At 35.9% G+C, this 23,276-nt stretch overlaps 1 protein-coding gene and 1 non-coding gene across 7 annotated transcripts in view; one reads left to right on the top strand and one right to left on the bottom strand.

The window, feature by feature from the left end:
• LOC126185168 (peripheral plasma membrane protein CASK) overlaps positions 1–23,276 on the bottom strand; it is a 530,963-nt gene that overhangs the window by 53,801 nt on the left and 453,886 nt on the right. For 3 of the 6 annotated variants that reach the window (XM_049928023.1, XM_049928015.1, XM_049928032.1), the window contains one exon: positions 8,327–8,383. The exons of the other annotated variants lie outside the window; for them this stretch is intronic. In XM_049928023.1, coding sequence (XP_049783980.1) covers positions 8,327–8,383 — 57 coding nt within the window. The remainder of the gene's footprint in view (positions 1–8,326; positions 8,384–23,276) is intronic. 6 annotated transcript variants of the gene reach the window in all.
• Trnag-acc (transfer RNA glycine (anticodon ACC)) lies at positions 14,919–14,991 on the top strand. The gene has a single exon. It is a non-coding gene; the product is annotated as a tRNA-Gly (tRNA).

The following is a 23,276-nucleotide window of genomic DNA, read 5'->3' as shown; positions in this document are numbered from 1 at the left end:
AATTAATGAATAGGAAAAGTTTGAGTTCTGTTTGTCAGGGAAAATTCTGTAGTTCAGTGTTGAAATGATAAAGAATAACAAAGAGGCAGTATAGTCAAAGTCACTCACCAGTTTAAGTACAAATTTAATTAAGAAGTTTCAAAACATAACAGTGCAGTACATAACTTGTACCATGATATGACTATAACAAAATGGCAAGAGATGATATTTAATAACTCCAATTTCAAACGAGAAAAATGTCGAGGAGAATGATTCAGATTTTTATTTCTTCATGTTGAAAAACATAAACAAGCAAAAATGTCTACATATTTCTTCAGAGATATTTCAAATGAAGAATTAAAAGAAACTTCAGTTTTTGTTATTACAAACAGAAAAGAGCATATGTGTGCTAATAAATGAAGGCAGTTTGATGGCTACAGATTTCCTTCACAAAGACATGATTTCTTTGTGTACATTCAAGAGGAATTTTTAGCATCTCTCATAATTTAGTACCATAGTCTTCACTCATCCAACTATTTTACATGTACAAAATTCCAATTAACTTTTCTTTGTTTGAACACAAAATTGCACAATTTTCCTTCTTTTCACTGCATATTTTATTTGTTTGTATTTCGTTTACTGTCTTGTACCTTTTATTTTTGGTGTTCAAACTGTTTTCCATTATATAAATAAAAATGATTGTCTACTTGAATAATAATGTTATCTTAGTTCTTTCCGTCTCAATAAACCACTCTAAATCAGTGACATTTTCCAATACTCTTTAAATTTCACAATAATCTATACAGTTAAGTATCAGAGATGAGTATCGTCAATAACGAATCTCAGTATATTATAAGAAAGAAATGTCTATTCATTTTTTAAACTGTTTGCTGTTATGTTGATGGGTACAATATTACATAAGTTCTGATGGAGCTGAATACACAGGTACTCCTGCCAACCGCTGAAAAGTTTGAACTGAAGAAAAAATGATAAGCACATGATTGTATCAGTTTTACAGTAGTCTATAAAGTGTCAGGAAGGGGACCTTATAATCCATCAAGATAATAAATGTCTTCAGTGAAACTTTCAGATTTAAGGGCACGTGATTAGGGGTTATGAATCCAGTCACTGGCAAAATCAGCAGTTAATACAATTGACAGCCAATTCTTTACCACAACTAGAGAGCCTAAGCAGCCAATACTACATGTGTAGACATGTCTCCTGTCTCGCAGCCACAGTCTCCTTCATTCTGTCCTACTACTACTACTACTACTACTACTACTACGACTACTACTACTGTCTCCTCTCACTGCCCCTGTCTCCCTCTTGCTCTATCTTACTGCTACTCTTTCACTCATTCCTTCCCACTTCACTAACTCTGTCTTCCTTGTTGTCATCGTCATAGATTATGCTTCTCATTATCACTTTCTCTCACCCAATTCAACTTTCTCCTTCTCTTTATTCCTCTCCCACTGTCTTCGCTCTTTTCCTAGCATTGTTCTGTCACTGTCAACTATGTTCCACTGCCACTGTGTCCTCCTCTTTCTCTGACACTGCCACTGTCTACTTAGCTCTTTCTATACCACAACCAGTGTCTACTATCTGACAGTATTTATTACTTTTCCATCTCCTTCCCACTGCTACTTGCATGTTCCCTCTCAACTTAAAAATGGGTAAATAAGTTTGCATACCAAAATTTTTGGGAACACTGTTAAAGATTTGGAGGAAAGTAAAATGGGGCAGCTGATAATCCATTTTTCAGTCAGGGTGTTTTAATTTAAACAGGAGCATATTCACCTTTTCTGTGTTCTGATAGGAGCATTTTTCTATTGGTTCCCTTCTTTTCCCTGCTACAGCAGAGCATGTCACTCATATGAAGAGAACTTTATGGATCAGCAAATGTTTCACAGTTTACTTATGTGAAACTGAAATAACAAAAAACTGATAATTTTACATCTCATGCCAGATTTTACATGCCAAAAATTTGCCTGTGCTTCAGTACTAAAACATGTGTTTCTGATGACGACAGGGGTACTTTACAGCACATTTCTCCATGCTAACTCACACTGAACTTTAGATGTGTATTTTACACCTACAAGTAGGCTAACTTGTAACCACCATATCCCCAAAACGGATAAAGATATCAAGAAAATTTTCAAGGTTGTTCGAGATCTGGACCTTAAGAATATATTGTAAAATTTCAGCCCTTTGTCCTGTGTATTAGCCATCTTGGAATCTGGGACTCAGTTCTGGCAATCCAAAACCACATTTTTGCAGTGTTTCTCAGTAACTGATAGAGATTTTTGAAAACAGGAAGATGGTACTTCTGAAAAAATGCCTAGAGAATATACCATTAAAATTTGAGCAATTTGTTGCAGTTATTTATTCAGATATACACTGCTGATGGCAAAAAATGGAGAAAAACAATTTTTTTGGGTGTTTTCAGGAGTGTTACGTTACAATTTTGTTAGTGGTGGGCGTGATAAGACATTATGTGAAACTTTACAAAGTGCCTTCTCTGAAAACTGCCTAGAACAGGTAGTTAGGAATCCCGCTCATGATGGAAATATATTGGATCTAATGGCAACAAATGGACCTCCCGCTTTGAGGACATCCACATTGCAAATGGTATCAATGACCATGACGCAGTTGTGGCAACAATGATAACCAAAGTAGAAAGGACAACTAAAACAAGCAGTAAGATATGTATTCATATCTCAATGAGGAACTTGGAGCTTTCAGCATTGGTTGGAAGCATGTAGAGGAACCCTGGCTCAAGTTTAAAAGAATAGTTTACCATGCACTGTATAGATATGTGCCTAGTAGAACAGGTCATAATGGGAGGGAACCTCCATGGTACACAGTCACTGTAAAGAAACCTCTAAAGAAACAGAGATTACTAAATAATAGGTGTAAAAAAAAGCAAAGGGCTACAGATAGATAGATGTTGAATGAAATGTCTTTGGCCATCAAGAGAGCAATGTGTGATGCCGTCAATGACTACCATAGTAGAAAATTGTCGAATGACATTAACAAAATCCAAAGAAATTATGGTCATATGTACAGGCTGTTGGCACCAAAGTTTGTGTCCAGTCCCTTGTGAATGAGACAGGAACTAAAATTGAGGGTAGCAAAGAAAAAGCTGAAATGCTTAACTCTGTTTTCGAATATTCCTTTACGAACGAAAACCCATGAGAATTGCCCTAATTTAATCCTTGTGCCACTGCAAAGATGAATGAAATAAGTATTAGTGTCATTGGTGTTGAGAAACAGCTGAAATAGTTAAAACTGAACAAAGCTGCAGACCTCAATGCAATCCCTGCCAGATTCTACAATGAATTTGTGGCTAAGATAGCCCCTCTTCTAACCATTATCTATTGGAGATCCCTTGGGGGAGGGGGAACTTGCCCAGTTAATGGAAAAAGTCACAGGTCACATCCATCTACAAGAAGGGTTGTAGAAATGATTCACAAAACTACCATCCAATATTCTTGACATTGATTTGTTGTAGAATCTTAGATCATATTCTGAGCTCAAACACAATGACATACCTTGAACAGAATGATATCCTCAATGCCAACCAGCATGGTTTTCGGAAACATTGATCATGTGAAACCCAATTTGCACTTTTCTCACATGACATACTGAAACTTTTGGCTTAAGGCAGCTAGATAGATGCAGTGTTTCTTGAATAAAAAGCATTTGACTAAGTACTGCATCTATGCTTATTGTCAAAAGTATTATTATAAGGGGTATCAAGTGAGATTTTTTGTTTGTGTTGAGAACTTTTTGGTAGTGAGGACACAGCTTGTTATCTTGGATGGAGAGTCATCGTCAAGTGTAGAAGTAACTTTAGGTGTGCCCCAGGGAAGTATGTTGGGACCCATACTGTTCATACTGTATATTAATGACCATGCAGCCAATATTAACAGTAAAATCAGGCTTTTTTGCAGATGATGCAGTTATCTACAATGAAGTACTAGCTGAGAGAAGCTACATAAATATTCAGTCAGACCTTGATAAATTTCAACATGGTGCAGAGATAGGCAACTTGCTCTAATTGTTCAGAAATATAAAATTATGTACGTCACAAAATGAAAAAAACATAGTACCCTATGACTATAATATCAATGTGTCACTGTTGGAATCGGCCAACTCATACAAATACCTAGATGTAACACTTTGTAGGGATATGAAATTGAATGATCACATAGGTTCAGTCATGGGTAAAGCAGGTGGTAAATTTCAGTTTATTGGTAGAATACTGGGAAAGTGCAATCAGTCTACAAAAGAGAGTGGCTGCAAATCACTTGTGTGACCCATCCTAGAATATTGCTCAAGAGTGTGGAACCTGTACCAGATAGGACTAACAGGGGGTGTCATAAAGATACTGAAGGCAGACTCTTGAGGACACATGTAAAGTATCCCAAGAAAGTCTATTAACAAAGTTTCAAGAACCAACCTTAAATGATTACTCTAGTGATATACAACAACCCCCTATGTACCGCTCACACAGGGATTGTGAGGATAAGATTAGAGTAATTACTGCATGCACGGAAGTGTTCAAATAATCATTCTCTCCCGCACTCCATACATGAATGGAACAGGAAAAAACCCTAATAATTGGTAGAATGGCGCCTACCCTATGCAGAAAGAATCGTCCAATTTTCTCAATTCGCCTAATCTGTAGGAAGTGTGTAATATTCTAACTTTAACCTTGTACTGTAGGATAGCTGCAGTAAGGCAGTCCTGCTGTTCGATATTTAAATGGTCCCTAGTCCAAGAGATATTCAAAACACTTGACCCTACCTTTCTATTATCCACAAAACACAAGGTATGAGCTACAGAAAAATCTAATTTTTATGTATGGTGTTTTGATACATACTGGTAGCACACCTGACATCTGTTATTAAATTCCAGAAAGACACCTCCTCTCCTTGCTGCACAATGTAATCACTACTGTTGTATGCCATTTTTCTGTGGACAAAGCCCTACAATGACTTGCTGCATCTAAAATCTGTTTAACACAGCAGAACTATTATAGTAGGTTCTGAAAAACACAGCTGTGCTATACAGTGGATGTGCACAACTACGACCCACATGATTCAGTCAAGAAGAGAAGATAAAGGTGAGAAATTTCGAAGTCAAAATTATGTCCTCACTCAAGCTATGTAGGGTGCAACACAGAGCAACATACAACAATAGCTCACTTGGCATGGCTGCATGGTAATGTGACAAATTGGGGAGACAAGGACTGCCTTGGTTCAGTCTCATGCTTTAGAGTCTATTCAAATGGCCAGTTTCAGGGTAGTTTCAGGAGATTTCCTACATTATCTTGTCGAATGCTGGTCCTTGGGTACACCCTGTTCACAGATATAGCTTTTAAAACACATTTTGGTTCAACTTTAATTATGCTATTTGAGATTTAATAACAGAAAATGTGAAAATAATGAAATAAATCCATTAACCTCATCAGATGTTAAGTTTTGTTAGCAACCTCATCACATGTTAAGTTTTGTTAGCAAATGAAGTGTTACGATGGCATCACAGTTGAGAAAGCATTTTTAAAAGTTTATTTCCTGTTTGTCCACTGTGAGAGAAGTGACATGTCATTTTTTGCTGGTTAGTTTTGTTCCTGCCTAAAAGAAATTTCTTAATCATTTTTATGAATAACTCATTGGGACCTGTAGATATGATAATGAGAACGATGTAATTTTGAGACTTTTTATAAAAAAAGTGTCATTTATATTCATAGAATATTAAATTTACCATATACTAATGTAACCTGCGTAACACTTAGCTATCAAAGTAATCTACCCTAAAAACATTGAACAGATACCTATCATTTGTTTGAGATACAATAACTTTGTGAACTTCCTGTCAAATGTAGTTCATGAAACATGATATGTTCACAAACTCGCAGAATCAGTTCTATTAAAACAAGTGTTAGTTTCAGGATCTTGTCCCCTCTTTATTAAATTTCTACAGACTTCTATGAGCTTCTCTTAATGTTTTACTTTATTTCACTGCCCTAAACATGTTTACCACATTATTTTAGAATTCTTACCAGTCTAGTTTTAAGCTTTGCCTTAAATAAGAATGTCATGTCATTACTGGAAGCGTATATTAACACGGTACACACAAACATCAAAGAAACCAGAATCATTTATGGACTTGAGCAAAAATTATGCCATAAGTAGTCAAATTTTGAATTTTCAGTTCTTCCAAAATACACCCTTTTTAGACTGCTTCTAGCTATCTAACCCTTAAAATTCTTGAGAAAGAATTATGTATATCATGATACTGGCCAAAAACAATGTTTCTTTTATAATGGGAGTCTCAGTTAGATTTTACTTTGTCTTACCTCTTTAAAGCTTTGATTACCATTTTATTCCTATCAGAAAGAAACTTCCAACACAGAACTTGAGATGGTTGAATACAAAGTATATTGCAATAAAAATTAATTCACACTTCTGCTTGTAACTCCTCTAAGCAAGCTAACAGTTCTTTCACATATTATTTCAAACTGTTCCTTTTTTTTAGGTATTTATTTATTTGTTGCATGGCTTTTATGATAGGAATTATGGTATGAAATACATAAACATTTTACAAAAGGAATATAAAAATGGATCATTCAAGCTTCAGTGGTTACATGCTGTCTATTTACATACATGCATTTGAACCTATTTATCTTAGAATTGTGATTATCTGAACCTATTTTCCCATTTATCATTACGGAGGAAAAACACACATATGGTACCACCTGTTAAGAAATTCGTCTATGGAGATATATCAGGCAGATACTTAAATATATTTATACAATTACTGTATGGTTACTGCAGTTCTGTGCATATTTTGTGTGTTTACTTACAACTATTTCTTTTCAACAACATTAATTTTTCTTTCTTTAAACAGAATTCTTGTGTATGATGTGATCATTTGTCAAGCTCTGTTTTTGTCTGAAGGCTACATTTGGGTCATTTACCTTTGTCAGTCAGGACATGCAGGGCCAGGTGGTCTAGTGGCAAAGCACATGCCTGAAAACTAAGATGTTGTATGATCGAATCCCGGTCACAGAAATTTTCAATCTGACTGCAATCTAGCATTCAACAATGTGAGGTACCCCCAGGAACAACACACAGTTCAGATTCAATTTTACATTGAAGGTACTCTTTCACCAGTTGAATAAACGGAGTAGATTAGGAACACACAGGTCACTGGAGTTGAATCCAATTTAAAGGCTTGAATCAGCCATTGAGCCACTTGAAATGAACTAATATATGATAGAATGGAAATTCAACCCTCTTACGCACTTCATAGTGGTTTTCAGAATAGGGGTGTAAATGTACTTGTAGATGTGGGTCAGACTGAAAACATTTTATGGGAACAGAAATGAAGGTTTTTATGTTCACATTTAAAATTAGGGTAACAGTTTGAAGAAGGAAATATTAGTGAAACACAGTAAATAGAAATAAACAAGGAATAAAGAAGTAAATATGTATATTATCGTGCCAAAATATGGCAATGGCGGAAACTACGGCTCCATGATGCCTTCACCCCAGTCTATATTACGGCTCAGCTAATATTTATCCAGGATCTTATAACCAATACTTCTACAAATAAATTTGCTGGTACTGTACATCTTCTGAACAGCATACAACATTGGGCTTATGATGGTTATCAAAAATTTGTTTCCACTAAATGACTCTCCTACATAGATGTTATGAGAAAAAATTCTTCACAAGAATATTTTGCAATGATAACAGACTGACATTCACAGAATAAAGGCCACAAACATCATCATTAGTAGTTCATATGAAATTTATGAAACTCAGTTATCCTGTTATATCCGTGAATAACTAGAAAATAAGTTTTTTTCTACTCAGTGAAAAAATAAATAGCTACAGTCTGACATGTCACATGCTGCAGTAAAATTGTTATGCTTTGCAGTGAATGCATTATTCATTTATGAATATGTTTCAAAATAAAAATCTGCATTTGTGATAGTGCCTGACCTAACATATCAAGTCAAAAAGTAGTCTTAATAAACTATAGAAAGAAGCATAAATTCTAAATCTCAAAAAGAAATTGAGATAATTTTCATTCCAATATTACGTATTTCATTCTGTACCATAATGCAACACAAGACATAACAAAGCTCGTGAGTGACAAATAAATGACTCTCATACATCCCTAATGTTCAAAAAATTAAATGAAGACTTTTTATAGGAAGAAGCAATAGCATTTGCACTGAAAAACATCAACAGCATTTAAACATTCAAACAAACAATAACCAAACATGTAAATTTTTTGTGTATTTCCATCTGAGGTACAGCATGCGCCGTACCTGTGCTGCCATCACATCCATCTTTATGTGACGAGCATCCTCCATCAGTTTCCCCATCTAAAGGAATGCCAACAGTGAAAGACAGACACAACTCAGTTGTGAAATAATGTGAATGAATCTGTGGTGCAGTATTTTGTACCTGTTATCAGTTAACATGTATGTCTAACACCTTGAATGGTATGCGTAAGTCACTGAATTTGTGATTTAGATGGAAGTACTACTATATTTCCAATGCCAACAGTGAGCTAAAGATGATTATAGCTTGAGAAAAAAATGTATGTGATTAGTAGCTTGCAAACAATGTAGATGGTAAATATAAATGCTGCTTAGTTTTGTTAGTGGCTGACTGAAAGTGTTGCATAATTAGGTTCAGTATTATAAATATGAAGTCTCTTTAGACTGAACAAAAAATACTGTCTGTAATTAAATGCGTGATTTTGCAGTGTCCAATTTAAAAGCGACAATCCAAAATAATTTATGTTATGTTCTGCACAGGGAAAAAAAAAGAAAGAGAGCAATAAGACACTAAAAGCATTGTGTACAATGTTAACACTTTTCTATTTCTTAATTATGGTCTCACTTTCATTCAGCTGATATTTATTGCATATATATAAATAATGTATATAAATTACAATATTTATTACAGGGTGAGTTTAATCTGCAGATTTTATGTACAAAGTGATATTAGTTACGAGAATTACCAACTACTGTTGCCATAGAAATTGTTTTTTGGCCACTAATTAAGAAGAGAATTAATAACAAAAATTTGTGCTACAGGTTAGTAAAGGGTCAAAAAACTTTGATGACTACATCCAGAAGTTATTAATAACAGAAAACTATATCATAATATCCATGAAAAAAATAGACTAGAAGTGCTGCTATATTCATTTATTTGTAAACCAACTATTGTCCATTACTGAATAAAACATCAAAGTAACATAAGTACGAAAAACATTACAACAAAACAAAGAGGGCTGTATGTATTCAACTCTTGGAATAAGAGGAGGACCAATCTGATTACCAATATACAGAGAAATAGAAGTTGTGTAGGATATGAGTGCATGTAGTTACTAAACACTTAACACTGAAAATTACCTTGTAGTTAAAGTGGTAAACGCAAACAAAAGAAAATTAAAGACTGCACTGTGTATGGGAAAGAAATGGTCCATCCACTGCTGAACAAGGGCCGCCTCTTAACTTTCTGATGCTTTATGGTCTTCAGCTGTGTGTATATGGGTTGCTCCAGCATGTTTTCTAATGGTGTCCATCCACGTTATATTAGGTTATCTCTTGTAATACAGCAAAGAATTCACTTGGTTCATTTACCATCCATATCCCTATAATATGTCTCATCAAGCACCGTTCGATTTTCATTGCAATCATATCGACACTTTACACTTCAGTCTGATTTTTTCCTGCCTCGCCTATTAATACCAGTTATTCATCGCTCATTAAGAGACTTTTACTTTTTGAAAGGTTTTCACATTTAAAGTCCATGTCTCACTGAAATAGGCCAAAAGTGACAATATATATCACTTCTAAGTTTTACTTTACACATTGGAAGCTTTCAGTCTTTTAAAAAAAAAAATTATTAAAAGTGCTCCAATCCATTTTACTTTAAATAAATCAAAATGGAATAGCTCCACTTACTATGATGTCACTTCTAACGCAAATACGAGGTCTTTTCAAAAATTCCGGAATTTTGTTCACAAAATTTTTCTACACTTATCTTTTACTTATTGGGCATAGTCTCCTTTGAAATACTCTCCTACACAATTGATACATCACTCCCAATGCCATTTCCACTTCTGGAAGCAGTCTTGGTGTGCCTCTTGCTGGATTGCGTAAAGGGCAGTCTGTGAATTTTCTTTTATCTCATCTATCGTTGCAAATTTTCATTCTTTCAATGGTGTTTCCAACTTTAGAAATAAAAAAAAAAATGTCTGCAGGGCCAGGTCTGAAGAATACAGAGAATGAGGCAGCACAGTGATTTCATTTTTTGTGCAATAGTCATGCACCAACAGGTATGAATGTGCTGGGATGTTATTGTGATGCAAGAGCCATGAATTGTCTTCCCACATTTCAGGCCATTTCCTCTTCACATTTTCTCGCAGGCATCACAATGTGTCCTGATAGTACCATCGACTAACAGTTTGTCCCTTTGACACGAGTTCATAATGAACTAATTCTTCAAAGTCAAAGAAAATTATCAGCATGGCTCTGACATTTGACCTGACGTGACAAGCTACTTTTGGTCTTGGAGAACCCTTCCTGGCCCACTGTGAAGATCGAACCTTGGTCTCAACATCATAACCGTAGCACACCTTTCATCACCAGTTATGATTCTCTTAAGGTAGATCTCATTTTCCGTTGTGTGATCCAAAAGCTCTTCACAGATTGTGAGGTGAAGGTCTTACTTGTCTTGACTCATGAATTATGGGATGACTTGGTGGCAACATGATGCATTTGAAGATGCTGTGTCACCATTTTGTGACATGATCCAAGACAGTTTGTCTTCGATTGGCATGCACTGTTTCATTGACATTCCTGACATGAGCGTCATCAGTAGACGTCGAAGGGCGCCCTGAGAAAGGGTCATCTTTGATTTCCATTCGGCCATTTTTAAACCATGTGAATCATTCGTAACACCAACTACAGCTTAAGCACTCATTAATGTAGGCTTCCTGCATCATTTGGTTTGTCTCTGTAAAGGTTTTCTCGAGTTTCACACAAAATTTAATGCAGACACGTGACTCCTCTACCTCTGCCATCACGAAATTTATAAACTATGTGGCACAACACGCTGCTCAATACAGCACTGAACAATAATTAATAGACATACAACAATGAAACTTCTGTCAGTTACAAATGAAGCACAGGCATGTGCAAGGATGCCTACCCCACTTCGCTCCAACAGACAATTGGCATGAAATTACGAATGTTCCAGATTTTTTTGAACAGACCTCGTACAATTTTTTTCTTTTCTGCCTTCTGTTCCATAAATAACACATGTACATGTACAGTATGGATTTAGAAAGCGCCACTCGTGTGAAATCCAGCTTGCCCATTTGTCCCACAATAACCTGAGAATCACGGATAAAGGGCAACAGGTAGATTCTTCAACAATACTCGATTTCCGGAAATCATATGACACGGTGCCCCACTGTAGATTGTTAATGAAGGTCCGAGCATACGGAATATATTCCTAGACATGTAAATGGCTCGAAGACTTCGCAAGTAACAAACCAGTACACTTCCTCGACAGCAAATGTTCATCAGAGACAAGGGAATTGTCAGAAGCACCCCAGGGAAGGTAGAAGAGGATTACTTTTATTCTCTATATACATAAATAATCTGATTAATAGAGTGAGCAGCTGCAATCTGTGACTGTTTGCTGAGACACAGTAGCACGCAGAAAGGTACAGTCATTGAGTAAATGTGGAAGGGTACAGAATAACTTAGAATATATATTTTGTGTCATGAATGGTAGTGTGTTGCAAATGTAGGAAAATGTAAGTTAATGCATAAGAGTATGAAAAACAATCCTGTAATGTTAGATACAGTAATAGTGATGTGCTGCTTGACACAGTCACATTGGCTGAATATCTAGACATAACACTGCAAAGCAATATGAAATGGAATGAGCATGTAAGCATGGTTGTAGAAAAACAAAAGGTCAACTTAGGTTTATTGGGAGAGATTTAGAAAAGTATAACACATCTACAAAGGAGACTGCACACTGAATAATAGTGAGACCTATTCTTGAGTACTGCCTGAAAGTTTGGGATCCCCACCAAGTTGGATTTAAGGAAGATATCAAAGCAATTTAGAAGTACCGTATTTACTCGAATCTAAGCCGCACCTGAGAAATAAAACTCAAAATCAAGGAAAAAAATTTTCCCGGATCTAAGCCGCACCTGAAATTTGAGACTCGAAATTCAAGGGGAGAGAAAAGTTTTAGGCCGCACCTCCAAATCGAAACAAAGTTGGTCCATTGTAATATGAAACACAATTTAGGTCGAATGAATGACGATACAGCTACAGTTGTTTGGTTCGAGTCGTAAGCTTAGCAGTTAGCTTTATCAGGTAGCCATTGCTATGCGTCTGTATTTATACGGGTACCCTTCCTTTTTCGCGTGCTTCGTCTGGTTTGAATTGATTGCTTATTTTTCTCTGATCTGATAAGTGCCCTTCTCTTTGTTACAGGTGTTTACGTCACTCTAAGCTGAAAATGCATTACTGTACTGTGTCGTGCATTGTTTGTCGCATTCTGATAATGAGCGTTTACGACCTGTCGCCGCCCCCCCCCCCCTTTTTTTTTTTTTTTTTAAAGGAATCGTCTTATTGGCGAAACAATGGCAAGAGACTGCTATTTGCTGTTACTTACAATACTGCTTTCTTTGATAATGATCAACAAGAACCAAATAATAGACTGCATATGATAGAAGATGTTCTGAATGAGAGTTTAGCGGAAATTTTTCTCCATTTGAAAATCTTTGCAGACGCCTCTTTAGTACATTAAATTCTGCACAGAACTTAGAGTCATCTTAGATTTAAAAATCTAGTCAATTGCCGTGCTTCATTTCTGACTGTATCACTATTAGGCATAAGAATAATACGCATATAAACATGACATGATATGTATATTCTTCTGCCTTTGCTGTTGTCTCACTCTAGTTTCGTAGTTTATTAGGCAGACAGGATTTAAATGAGATAGCAGCAAACACGAAAGAATACATGGCAAAATGTTTATATTCGTATTATTCTTATGGTAAAGAGAATACTGCATGTGATTCACAATTCATAATAGTTCCTATTAGCAACCATCTCTTCTCACAGGTAGGAAAAAAATTCAGAAATCAGAATGTAGAGTTGGCCATGTTGACAAACATCGCAAACAGTCTCGCCAGTCAGATTTTCGTAGTACATTGAAATGCTGCTGCATTCGAAGATGAACAAAACGGAATTTGTATTTACTTCATTGGATAATGTATGAAAATGCAGTGGTCAAAACTCGTGGCGGAGAAAAAAAGCTCGTCTTCCAACTTTTTTTTTTAATTTATTTACTGACGCAGAGGTTTTGGCGCCAGTATTTATCTTTGTGCCTGCGTAGCGCTACATAATACATATATTCGACGGCAGAAGTTAGTTGTGGCGGCACCTACCAACATTTTTCAGAACATACGCTTACTTTGCACTCGATTCTAAGCCGCAGGCGGTTTTTTGGATTACAAAAACCGGAAAAAAAGTGCGACTTAGATTCGAGTAAATACGGTATACTGCTAGATTTGTTACTGGTACATTCAATCAATATGGAAGTGTTACAGAGCTGCTCCTTGAACTCAAATGAGGATCCCTGGAGGGAAGATGACACTGTTTTCATGAAACACCACTGACAACATTTATTTAGAGAACAGGCATTTTCAGCTGACTGCAGAGTGATTCTACTGCTTCCAACATACATTTCACATAATGACCATGAAGACAAGACAAGAGAAACTGGGCTCATACAGAGGCATGCACACAGTCATTTTTCCTTTTCTCTATCTGCAAGTAGAATAGAAATGAAATGACTAATAGTGGTACATGGTACCCTCCACCACAAACCTTACAGTAGCTTGCTGAGTATGCATGTATGCATGTAGATGCAAACTACCCATATTTGAGATCTCCAAGTTGTTATCTCTGCTGCAACTTTCTAAACTTTATTAATCAGTATATTATTTACATCCTGCTAATGTTTTGTTGAAACATTTAATTTAAAGAAATAGTCAAAATTTATTATTCCTAAATATGACTCCACTCATAATAGTTAGTTTTAGGACTGACACATCTGATTTTCCTGTATCAAAAAGTTGTTGTTTTACTACAATAACATGTTGTTTATGAAAGATTTCAATTACAAAATTTGTGTTTCCAGAAAATTCTTGGTAGGGTTTTGCCAAATCTCATGCATAAAAGTGCATTCTGCTCATAAAAATAAATCCAGTACTTAGCCATCTGAAAAATATGCAATCGGCATCGCCACTATACAGTGTGCAACAACTATCCTTTTCATAATACTGTCAATATTCCAACCTGGATTTTCCATTGTTTGATTCAGTTCATTATTTTGTATTCAAATAATGAGAAAAACCATTCTTACACATGTCTTTACACAGGCATTGTGGGCAAGGCAACAAGCAAGTACCCAATTACCTGTCATCATGTAATGTTCATGGGATCAATCATACAGTCAGTCATAATTATTTGTATAATATCTACATTTTATATACTTTCATGTTGCTTTCGTGAGTAGTAACATGGCTGACTGCCATCTGGCAGGATGGGTTTGGGGGAGGAGGGGGGATAAGGTTCAATGCCCTGCCAGGTCTGAGATTTTATCTGCTCAGGGACTGGGTGTTTTGTTCACATCATCATCATACAAGTAACCAAAGTGGCACCTAATAAAAAGACTTGCTCTAGGTAGCCAAAAAACCCCAGACTGGGGTCTCCCAACCAGTAGCACCATATGATAATTTCATTTCGTATAATTCCATGAAGTCAGTCACCATCAACCTACAGCCACGTGCACTTACTTGTCAAACAGTCCGCCTCCGTAGCGCAGCGGTAGCACTACTGCCTACCAAGCAAGGGGGCCCGGGTTCGATTCCCGGCAGGGGACTGGGTGTTGTGTGTCCATCATCATCATTTTCATCATCATTGACATGCAAGTCACCAAAGTGGCGTCAACTAAAAAGACTTGCAATACGCTGGCCAAACCCCGAAGGGGAAATCCCGGCCAATAAATGCCATATGATTATTTTTTTTTTCTTTTTTTCACTTGTCCAAACACTTCTGCTTCACCATTCATAGGGTACAGTAAAATGTGCCTGTTGCTCAGTAAAGACAAATGATGTCAGTTACCTGCACAATTATGAACAGCTATTTATTAACTTATGTTAAATGCTTCTACGTCTATGTATCTGTCTTTTTATGGTAAAGCTGGTTGTAATTAGTTTGGATAACAATAATAAATATGTATAAACTTGAAAATTTACTTCAATGGCATTGTGAAAAATTATCTAAATCTTGATGGAATCCCTAGCAGTCACCAATGAGACACTGAAAAAAGAAGAAATGAAGAAGCAACCTCCTTTACATATTCTTTTCTTTATTCCTTCTGCTGTCCAACCAGTTGATTTCTTCAACATTCCTAAATTCAAAAACTCATCAACTAGTTCTATGATTTGACTGTTTATTTTAATTATTTTTATGTGTCCATTTAACATTATTAAAGTCTTCCTATAAATGATTTTTAGGATTACTATTGCTGAAATTAATCTGCACTAGGGGTAACCACTACAGTTTCCTGAACTACACTGATATTTAAACACGTCTTGGAATGCTTGGACAATTTTCTCTCTGTTGTTAGTTGTTGTGCCATCTGTAATCTTAACTGTTAGATTTGGCATCTCCCCACCATAAGTTTCTGTTTTGCCTTCACCCCTGCTTATCATTTTCACTTGTTTCTCTTATCATACTATCATTGTTTCTATTACCAAATTTTAATTTTAATGTAACACATGCTCTTAAAGACATTTATTGGTAGTTTTGTTTCAGTAAATTCTATCAAGTTCTCAGATTTATTTGCTTGAAACGCTCACCTGCTATTGAGTATTAATATTGCTCCATTTGAAACTTCAAGGATATTTTACTTTCTTCATACATGCATCATATTTTGCTATTTACATAAGTATGTTCACTAAATCAGTGTCCCCTTGTGTCTATGAATGTGCATCATTTTATTTTCTTAGATGCTGTCTTATTACTTAACTTAATCTGACATACTTCTCTAGCCATGAATAAATTCTCATAATTTACGTTTCTTACCTTATTCCTGATGAGTCTGAGTCTCTGTATCTTTGTATTTATTTTTACTCTCCTATTATGAGTCAATGAACATGTGATACTCTGAAGTCAGTTACGAAGATCAGATTCTACACAATTTCTTAACTGTATGATAAAATGCAGTCAGTTCTTTTTTAGTTCTATTTTGTCCTTGCCATGTTTTTTTTAATTGCTTTTTTTTATTTGGCTTCTTCCAGAAAAAAGTGTGAAGGACAAACACTGTTTTGGGAAATTTCTAATGTTCACTAATTGGAATGAAGTCTTTTGTGGGTGCTCAACACCTAGGTCTTTAGCACTTGTACTAATTAGAGAATACACTGCAGGTGCTCTTACACAACCATTAACTTTGGAGGGGTTTTCACTTACTTTTTTAAAACAAAAAAAAGTCTGAGAGATACGAAAGTTTCACTCTGAAAAAATATGGCATCACAATAGTAATATTGACATGGAGGACTAATGCAGTATTGTCACTACAAATATAGAGCTTGCAAAATTTACTTGAGACCCAGTTAAATGCCACAAAAAGTCATATACACCGTCCGGGTCAAAATTCCAAAGGCTTCCCTGGGCAGAAATTCAGATGATGCACTGGGGAAATTGGAATCAGCAGTGTACAGCAGGAAAGGTAAAATAATCATTGATTATCTTATAACACAGAATAAAGGTAAGAATTCCCTCTACATTTGTGGGTGTCAATATGTAATTCATATGAAAGAGTACAGAAACAGATACAAGGCCATCACAGTAAACACCAACAAACAACTGATTTTCAAAACTATTAACAGGGCTAAATAAAAACATTAAGAATCTAACTACATCCATATTGAATGTTACATGATACTATATGACTGTACAAAACAAAGTGATAATGAGTAGTTACAGCAACCAACCACTGTTTTTTTATTTTATTTATTTATCCTGAACACATTAGGGTTTTAATCTCCTGTCTTTGATCAAACCAGACTTACTGATCACTCATTTTAAGGATATGATGCTTAAGAAGGTAAGTAATAAAACTGGAAATGTCTGTAGCAGATGCAGTGACTGGGAGTCTCCCTGAAAGAAACTTCACAGAGGATTTTCCCCCAATCAAAAAGTCTCTTACCAAGCAATATATTCCTTAATTTCTTTTACGAAACAGATTTACAACAAAGAAAATATGAGATAAGGGTCACACTAAGCAGACAAAAACACATATTTATAGTGTATTGGTAACAGCATAAAGTATTAGTGTAACAATGAATGAGACAAGGCATCAGACACAGAAACACGACTTTAATGACCTGTAGTATGTTTAATAATACGCAAAAATTCATTTCTACACTTTACTGACTCAGCCGTATATTGAAATGGGTAAGTCGACTGTGCTGGATTCAAGCACGTACATAAACATCATTGATAGAATTTAAAAGAAATGGCAAGTCACTAAAAGCATGTACTACATATTGTTAGCCATGTCTTCAGTAACCCATATAACTGCTCACTGATAGTTAATATGGTTTCTGCTTCACTAGAATGTGGACTAGCTGAAGTGGTTCATGAGAGCAATATGGGACAGAACATTTTACTAAAGTTCTACCTCACTTCCAAGGAGGAAATGTGACATATATTAAGCTATGCATGCATGAAATAAGAAATTGTCTCTTATTTGCTACACTATTTAACTCAAGAAGGAATTGAACAACATTAATGAAACAATGTCTCGTGTGGCTACATGAATTTTATGTAACTAAATACTCATTTATTCTGGTATCACATGTAATTTTAAGTTTGTAAATCATGAACTCCAACAAGCAAAGCAGATTTAATTTCTGTTTTATTTGTGACTGAAGTGACCTTCATTAAAATGAAATGTACTTGTGTGTGTGTGTGTGTGTGTGTGTGTGTGTGTGTGTGTGTGTGTGTTTCAGTTAACTGATAGAACTATAGAGACGCGTTTAACACTAAATTAAGATTGTAATAACATCAAGTACAGGGTGAGACATAATAAAGAGTGATTTTTAAAAGGCTGTTAAGTAAAAACACTTAGTTAAAAAATTTTATTTCATAATCTTCAAACACATGGAAAAGCATTCTCTGAAATAGTAAAACGTTGGTTATTTTTTTAAGATAACTCTGGTAAGATGGTGTCCATTTAAATGGACACATTCCTCCAGCCGGACCTTGAGTGACTAATCACACTGTACAGCATTGCCAGTGGGATCGGAACAACTTCCAGTTGGACCTACTATTTCAGGGCTTCAATTGTTCAAGGAGGGTTATTTCGAAAAACTTTGATTTTCAGATAACCCCACAAGAAAAAGTCAAATGTTGTGATGTCCAGTGAATGAGAGGGCCCTGCAATATCCCCATTTTGGGAGATTCCATAGCTTGGAAACAAATGATTGACAATATTCATGCTTCTTCGAGCAATGTGAGAGGTTGCTCCGTCCTGTTGGAAAAATATCTCATCGTTCACTTCATAGTGTGCAAGTTGTGGAGTAAAAAGGCTTTCCAACATGTCCACGATATCTCTGCGAAGTCACTGTTACAGCATTGCCAAGGCCATTTTCAAAAGCATATGGCCCTATGATCCCTAATGAAGACACGGCGCACCACACGGTAACTTTTGCAGAGTGCAATGGTTGCTGATCCAGTTCTGTAGTAGCAACGTTATTCCAAAATTGAAAGTTTTGCTTGTTCCCATAACCGGACAGATGGAAGGAGCTTCATCACTCATCAACAAATGATTTACAATGTCCTCATCTTGAATAATCATGTCCAAAAATTCTAAGCAGAAGCGGCTTTGGCTCCAAGTGAGATGAGAGATGAGGGCTTCTCTCAATGGCACCTCTTAAACGTTCAATGTTTTCAGGTGTGTGCGCAGTTTTTGGTCTCTCAGTTTTCTTCTTTGATGCTGACACAGTCTGCTCAAAGTTCTCAATCCACTTTGTAATTGCACAGTCAGGTGGCATGGGCCAGTTCCGATTAATGTTGAAGAGGTTGCAGAATGCACGACATGCTAGCTGGTATGAACTACCATTTTGATGAAATGGTTTGAAAGCATACACCTGATGCTGAGGGATTCAGCACTCCGTTATGACTAAATGCTATTTCATGCCAAATGAAACTCATGCTATCCACTCCGCCTCTCTCCAATGCAGCTTGATTCGCATGCTTTTTAAAATTGCTCAATATTGTGCCCCACCCTGTATTACATTAAATACAATGTTCTCTGGTATTAGTGAAATTATTACTCTGAATCATCATGCAACAACTGTCATGACAATTGAAGCTGTACCAGTTAAATTTACAAACTAGATAAGAGCATTCACAGTTAAAACTACTTCAGTAAACATTAGTCTATAGATGGCTTTATAAAAGTCAGTTTAGGCATAACAGACAGATGATGCTACTTCAAAAGTCCAAGAAGTCTAGATCAAATGAGACTTTACCAACACAAATTGACAAATTTCGAAGACACTAGCCAATCAACGTGAAAGTCAGATTGGAGCATTTTAGTGAAATGATATTTCTGAGAATGAATTATCATATTTTGATGTAAACAACCAGATAAATGAGAACACGAAACATAGAATCCAACAAATGCTATAACAAAACAACTAATTAGAAACAGGGAGAATGAACTACACAGAAAGAACATATGTTCCACCTTTTCAGCATACTGGCATAAAGACAATGCCCATAATCAATTTTTTAACACATTAGTAATATAAAATTAGTTGTGACAGTAGATTTTATGATGTCACAGAATAGTGAGTTGATGCGTTCTTTTTAATTAAGGAACCATAGTAATTATCACACAGCTGTATTCATCATTTGGTTTTACATATAGTGTGTTTCACGTGGAATTGGAAATACTTCAGTAGTAGTCTGAAAGTTCATACAAATTTATGTCGAATTTTCAATGGGTATGGAGATACACCTACATGAAGCTGAGATGTACAGCTCAGATGTACACTAATAACAAGCAGTCACATCATCTATGTACAAATCAAATAAGATAGCAATCCCAAGCTCGATGTCTGTGATAAGACAAGTATATAAAAGAATACCATGAATATTTTCATATGACAATTTTTCATGACATGACATCCTTTTTATGGGTTTTGCGTTGCAAATGTTCATGCTGGTTGTGAATGCAGGTATTCTAATGGCAGTCTAACAGTCTACCATAGCCAAGAGAGTTTATTCAAATATTGTGAGACAGGAACAATTCCCATTACACATATTACTTCTGAACATGGCACACACACGCACGTGTGTGCAGGTGCATGGTACGGCTTGTCTTTTCCATTTTTACAATAGTGAACAGTCAGCCACATGTACTTGATGGAGATTTTCAAATCAGTTAATATTATTAATTTTGAAAACACCCGCCAAATAAAAAATTTGTAGAGATTGTAACAGCCACTATGTCAAGCACTTTAAAACCAAATAACCAACCAACATGTAGATAAAGTACAAAGCAGTCTTGACTTAGAAGAGCATAGTATTATGTCAAACACATCAACAATTTTGGCACGTATCATTGTTTCATATACTAAAATCTGGCAAACATGACAAAAAAAAAATCGACTGATTACTCTGAGTTCAAACACAATAGCATCAACAACACACTTAATTTATGTCAGAAGAGAAATTAATATCCCCATTTAACTAAGGAGACACAATTTTAGCATCCATCTGCACAAATGTATGGCACAGTTTGCTAACAGAACCTGGTTTATTATCAATTTATTTCACATGCCTCCCATATAAAGACTGCCAGCAAAATGAGTTACCACTGCTTCCTTCATCTGAACATGTTCTTTCAGTATTATCAGCACTTTAGAATTCTGTCCTAAGGTAACACATCACTTAAGTGTTATACTACCTAACAGATAGATCAGTCACTCATACACATTGGCCACCAAGATCACTGCACCTTACCTGATTAAATTAATGATTATGGTGATGGATAAAAATAGTACACTATAATGTCCTCTCTGAGGTAAATTACATGTAATGTTATGCAGAGAGATGAAAAGTATATTCAAAACAGCAGTGAATATTTTGTAAATTTTATTTAAATTGCTGTAAGTTACCTGTGAGGTTTTACAAATTAGTTAATTCAGTGTGTTATTTGTTCCCAATCATTCACATTAAATTTACTTGATGTGAATTTGTTCAACTAACTGTACAACAAATCCACAAAAATTGGACACATGTTTATACAAATTCATTTAAAATGGTAAGTAATACCACCTTCAGAAATTTTTACCATTTGTCCACTAACATCAGAAACAAAATATAAGTTCTAAAGATGATGTGCACAGCAACTCAGAAATTTTTAGATTATTTCACTGATTTCATTTCATGTCTTTGTACTTTCATTCATTTTATCCATTCATGTAAATTCAACTGACCATACTAGTTTAACACAACTGAAATGTTCCTTGTGGTGCAGTGACTGTGAGATCTGATCAATGTGTTCAATAACTCAGAAGGAATCCATATGGAAAGTTCCTCAAAATCTTTGGAGTATGTGTTACATGTCAGCATCATCCCCACAGCAAACTACTATAGAATTGTCCTTAATTCAGTTCATTTTTGAAATGATATTTTTGCAACACATTAAGTGTACATATAAGATAATAGTGAATGGTTATCTTTATTGTGTAGATGTGGTGAAAAAAAAGTGAAAAGTAAATAGGTACCGTGGATAAAGTGAGGGAGGTCAGCAGGGGAAAGGATAAGGATATACGGATATAGAGATATAAAGTATGGTATGACGGAAGCATGGACGTGTGGTTGCATGTTGCTTACAAAGATGTAGAAAAGGAGGATGTTGGACAGTGGGCAGACAGAATGAAACCTCTACTAAAACACTTTGTCAGAAAATATGTATGCCTAAATATATAACTGAAGTAAGGAGGAGGGGAAGTTCATAACTGATGGGAAAGGGATGGGGCCAAGAGCACCCATAAGACAGTTTTTTTTTTTTTTTTTTTTTTTTTTTTTGGGAGGGGGGGGTGTTAGACCTGGGGGTACGGAGTATTTGGATGAATGGCAACTTGTTAAGTAGCAAGAAATGTTCTAATTCTGACCCTGTTAAAAATGTGTATAACATAGATTTTTAAATCATTAATTGAAAGAAAAAATCCTGACTCCACTATATCTCTTCTTTTCCCTGACAACTAGGGGGTAGGGGGCACTGGTCCACCCATTGCCCCTGGCAAGGGAGCCCTTTGACGAGGGGTACGGGGAATAGATAGGAATGGGGCTAGGATTCTGAGAATACACGGCATCATAAGAGCAAAATAATGAAGCTAGGGGAGAGATGTGGGACGCAAGGTTTTGGTGGAAGGACAGTTTCTCTACACACATCCATTCACTCACTGATACTGTCTCACTCCTTGGGTGCAGAGCCACTTGTGAAAGCAGTCATGTCATACATTCACTCTGCTACAATCACCACACAGTTTTTCATGGGTATGGCTAGTATCCAGCTATTAACTATATGGATGTGTATTGTCAAACAATGGCCAAGGGTAAGTTTCACTACAGAGATGAACGTACTGCCCAGCACAGTTTGAAATGCTGTTAACAAATTACGTTATGTGCATTCAAGTGTGTCTGGCATACATACACTGAAGAGCCAAAAGATAATGATGATGTGCTTAATAGCTTGTCTGTCTGTATTCGGAATAAAATACATCAGTGATTCTGCATATCAGGGATCCGACAGTTTGTTGGCTGGTTCGTGGAGTTATGTGGGGTTAGATGTCTATGCACAGGTTCACGTAATTCATAGAAAGAACAAGCTACTGATTTGCATATACAGTGATGGTGTCCGATAGCAACCCAGGTGTGTTCCATAGGATTTACATCAGGCAAATTTAGCCACAGAGACATCATTAATATGATTTCATTACAATGTTCCCCAATATTTCTGATACCACCGGAGCACAGTTCTGGCTCCGAAACATGGACAATTACATGATGAAGATGAAATCGCCATTGGGGAAGACTACAGCACAAAGGGAAGCAGGTGGTTCACAGCTGACAGCATGTCCTC

This window comes from Schistocerca cancellata, chromosome 1 (assembly GCF_023864275.1).
Source record: "Schistocerca cancellata isolate TAMUIC-IGC-003103 chromosome 1, iqSchCanc2.1, whole genome shotgun sequence".
Lineage (NCBI taxonomy): Eukaryota > Metazoa > Arthropoda > Insecta > Orthoptera > Acrididae > Schistocerca > Schistocerca cancellata.
The sequence above is the reverse complement of the archived record's forward strand: the minus strand, read 5'-3'. Positions and strand labels throughout refer to the sequence as shown.